Consider the following 4,130-nt stretch of genomic DNA (forward strand, 5'->3'; position numbering starts at 1 on the left):
TATGTGAGCACGAGTAAATAACTGGCAAGTAGTTTCTCTCAGATTTTACTTGTACTTATAACATAAACAGCTTGTAACTAATTTATTTAATTAATGTTATGAGATATGTGATAGAGTGGGAGTATGTCATTGTTTGTAGTGGTATGTGATGAGAGGAAGTGAAGAGAGAAAGCTGATATGACACACTGATGTGACGGTAATAAAGAATCTCTTAGTTGGGAATGGTCTTAGAAGATGACTTTGATTCCGTTACACCAATGATTCTTTAATTTTCTAAATAAACTTATGAACTGATATTAAAGTCTTCATAAAATGAAAAATCTAAGGTGATTTCTAACCAGACATTAAACAGTATGCTTGAAAAGTCTATATTAGACAAGTTTCTAACAAGATAAGACGATAACGACACAACTAGCTTCTACTAATCAAACTTTAGCGGCGCAAGGAAAACAAACTACTTATACTAGTATTAAATAAATGACGTAACTTATAGATAGGGTGGCTGACTATACTCGTTCCTAACCGTATTAAGTGCTTAGTCCCAACCAATTCTATTTAGGGTTACGGATCAAGTGGTACGAAACATGACTAGTCAATCAACTTACTACGACGGTCTACTATAACCGCAGTGGTGTTGGTGATTTGTTTCACCAATATGATTTAAGTGTAATATAATCTTGATAAATCTCGAACAAGTTCGGGAAAGTGTGGAGTGCACACTTGTTTGAACTTATCTTAATTATGACGGGGGTTCGGGGGGCAGCGCCCCCGATAGCGGGGTCCAAGGGGTGGCAACCCCTGGCGGGGTCCAAAATAAGAAGCCCAGTTTTGAACCTCTTTTTAGCAGTTATTGAAACTGCCATTCGGCAGTTATAGAAGGAACTGCTATTCGACAGTTATAAACCCCGTTTTTGGTTATTTAATATCTGGTACGTTTTCAAATTCATACACACAAAAAACACAGATTCATTGTTCAAAATTCTGAGTTTTATCCGATTGAAGATTTCGATAGTACCATCGAAATACTTTGATCTGAAAGTGATTACACGACTCTCAAAAATCCGATTTCGAAACTCATATTTACAACAAGTGTTATGCCGTCATGTTGGGAGAACGACTTTAAATGACGACTTCCGTTACTTTATTGAAATTCAAAATTTTATAATGGAAACTAAAATCCTTACGTTTTAACATAATAAGGTCCTAAAATCTCTGCTCTCTTTCGTTTACTCACCTTTCATCTAGAAGTAAAAATGTAACTAAAAAGTATAAAAGGCATCATCAAAACTTGTACCAATATGCACTTGATTAGAAAAAACGTGGCCTGTGAGTAAAAAAATTAAATACATCCAACAATCACATTAAATTAAATTAAATCTGTACATAAAAAAAGAAATAACATTATAGACACCAACCAGGCAACCACGTATTTATGAGTCCAACATTTTCTTATAGGGAAAAAAAAAAAAAAAAAAACAGAAAAAAAAAAAAATTTAAAGCCGTTATCTTTTCATCCAATCACACCTAAACATATGTGTATTATCAACAATCACCACTCAATTTAAAATCAAACTTTTATTTCAACAGGAAATTTATGTATGCAATCTGCCCATGGGTTACTATCGGTCGACTTAACGGATCTAACGGCTTCCCAAACGGCGCTGTTACATTTAAACCCGCTTCCAAATGCAATTTGCCAAACACGGTTACCTTTTTTCATACGCCCTTTTGCCTCCGTGTATGCCAGCTCATACCATATTGAACTCGATGACGTGTTCCCAAACCGATATAACGTCATCCTAGATGGCTCAACGTGTTCTTCAGATAATTGCAAATTCTTTTCTAATTCATCAATTACAGCCCTTCCACCAGCATGAATACAAAAGTGATCAAAAGCCAATTTAAAATTCGGTATATATGGTTTAACATTTGTATTCATTATTTTTCTAGCAATTAAAGTTGCAAAAAAAAGAAGTTGTTCACTTATAGGTAGGACAAGTGGTCCTAAAGTTGTTATGTTCGCCTTTAACGCTCCCCCTGCGATCGCCATTAGATCTTTTGAAAGGCTAACTCCGATTTTTCCATCGTCGTCTTGTTCTTGATAGACACAGTTGAATGCTGTATCGTTCGAACCCTGATGGGTTCGAACTACATGTAGAAGCTTGTATTTTGCTCGACTTTTGTCACATGATTTGTTAGATAATAACACTGCCGCACCGCCAACACGAAATAAACAGTTTGGGATCAACATTGATTTTTTGTTACCGAAATACCTGGAAATGTACATAAACCAGAATTAGCACAAAACTAATTAAATCGTAGTATATATTAGTTTTTTGAATAGTGATGAGTGCAACTAATTATATCCATGTTTGAGTGTAATCTGTCATTTCTTCTTGTTTATATTTTGTATTTTTCCAATCCTAACTTTTAAAACTGCTGTTGTTAAGATGTAGAAAAATATTGTACAATTAAATAATCATAACCATCACTATAAAAGTAATAGTCAAAATCTTTATGTACAATACATATTTGCATCTTAACAATAGTCCAATATACGTTTCATCTTTTTTTTTTTTTTTTCCTTTTTGAATTTTTTGTAATGACAACTTCGTTAACATACTTAAAGTCAATAAGTGACAGTTTATAGTCAACATATAACCGCTATGTATCACTAACCAGTTTTGAGTTATGTTTTCCATGCTGACAACAACTGCGTAAGTATTGCGATGCACTTGTAACATATCTTTGGCTAAATCAACCGCAATCACACCAGCGCTACACCCCATACCACCGAGATTAAAAGTTTTAATATTTCCCCTAAGTTTATACTTATTCACTATCATAGAAGATAGAGAAGGAGTAGGATTAAAAAGACTACAATTCACAACCAATATTCCAATATCTTTCGGATTAATATTAGTCGATTCAAACAGTTTATCAAGTGCGCCAAACATAACTTGTTCCGCTTCTTCTCTAGCAGCCGCCATTGAAGGTGCTGGCGGAATGCAATGCAAAGCTGCCGGAAGATAAGTTTCTTCTCCTAATCCAGATCTTTCTAGAATCTTCCTTTGAAACTCTAACGCTGAATCGTTAAAACCGCCGTGTACCTTTGATCGTTCCATGAAAATGTCGAATTGAACTTTTAAGTTGTCAGGAGGACGGTAACAAGAGTAGTCAACTAGGTAAACGGGTCTGGGTCGGGTCATAAGGTAAGCAGTTAACCCGAGTACAATAGCACCGGATAAAGACATGACAAGTATGAGATTGTACTGGAGTTGGATGTATAATTTACTTATGTCATCAACGTTTAATTGGGACACGTGGACGGCTATGATTGTTATAATAGGAAGGAAACTAAAAGTGAGAATGTGTTTCATAAGGTAATGGTATCCTAATTTTACATATTTTAGTTTAACACTATTGAGAAGATTAGGCAGTGGCAGTGACGGTGGTCGGATTTCGACGGCGGTGGCGGAGTGGTGGTGGGAAGTGGTGGACATCGGTGGTTGAAGAGTTGAAGTATGATTGTACTTTGTGAAGGGTGGGTGAATATATATAGAGAAATAAAGATGTACATATATATAGAGTTAAAAGATGGTAGAAGAGGTGGATACAACTTTTGTGACATAAAAGTTGATGCAACTATCAACTGCAAAGGGTCCACGTGTCAATCAATTAAATGATTTCTTCAATAATTGGTTATATTATTTTAAGATTACTATTATTACTTGTAACATTACTTAAATACATGTGGCCTTAAATTATACAGTGAAGTAAAGAAACATAGTGAAGTATTGAGCAAAATCGAAAGGGATAGAAAACTACACCAAGTCGTGTTTTTTTAGTATTTGTTGGGTTAATGGGTTAATGTTGGATTGCGTTTAGGTTAGTAGTTTTAGAAACATGCAGATAGTGACATACGGATATATATAATAAACTGATAATTTTTATTTTTATGTTCATACTATTTAAGAGAGTGTATATTATAAAAGTATCGGTTGTTATCTAAAAGATGATCTTGCTAAGCATATTTTAATATCGCGACGTAACATTCAAAAACTAACCCTTAAATTTTCGTATCGTAAATTAAACTTGTTGATCTCTTAGGTTACATTCGACTAGCAAAT

At 34.5% G+C, this 4,130-nt stretch overlaps 1 protein-coding gene across 1 annotated transcript; it reads right to left on the reverse strand.

Moving 5' to 3' along the window:
- Positions 1 to 1,290: 1,290 nt before the first annotated feature.
- LOC139897949 (3-ketoacyl-CoA synthase 4-like) lies at positions 1,291 to 3,531 on the reverse strand. The gene is made up of 2 exons (XM_071880663.1): positions 2,680 to 3,531; positions 1,291 to 2,273 (listed from the first exon to the last, which is right to left on the reverse strand). Exons 1-2 carry the CDS (start codon positions 3,501 to 3,503, stop codon positions 1,568 to 1,570), a joined length of 1,530 nt encoding a protein of 509 aa, XP_071736764.1. The 5' UTR covers positions 3,504 to 3,531; the 3' UTR covers positions 1,291 to 1,567.
- Positions 3,532 to 4,130: the final 599 nt, after the last annotated feature.

This window comes from Rutidosis leptorrhynchoides, chromosome 3, assembly GCF_046630445.1.
Source record: "Rutidosis leptorrhynchoides isolate AG116_Rl617_1_P2 chromosome 3, CSIRO_AGI_Rlap_v1, whole genome shotgun sequence".
In the NCBI taxonomy this organism is placed as follows: domain Eukaryota; kingdom Viridiplantae; phylum Streptophyta; class Magnoliopsida; order Asterales; family Asteraceae; genus Rutidosis; species Rutidosis leptorrhynchoides.

Bases quoted from the DNA above. Each gene is read 5' to 3' on its own strand.
- LOC139897949 (XM_071880663.1), bottom strand. From the start codon at position 3,503: ATGTCCACCACTTCCCACCACCACTCCGCCACCGCCGTCGAAATCCGA. The intron at 2,274-2,679 runs GTTAGTGATACA...GTACATTTCCAG, and splicing joins GAAAACATAACTCAAAACTG to GTATTTCGGTAACAAAAAAT.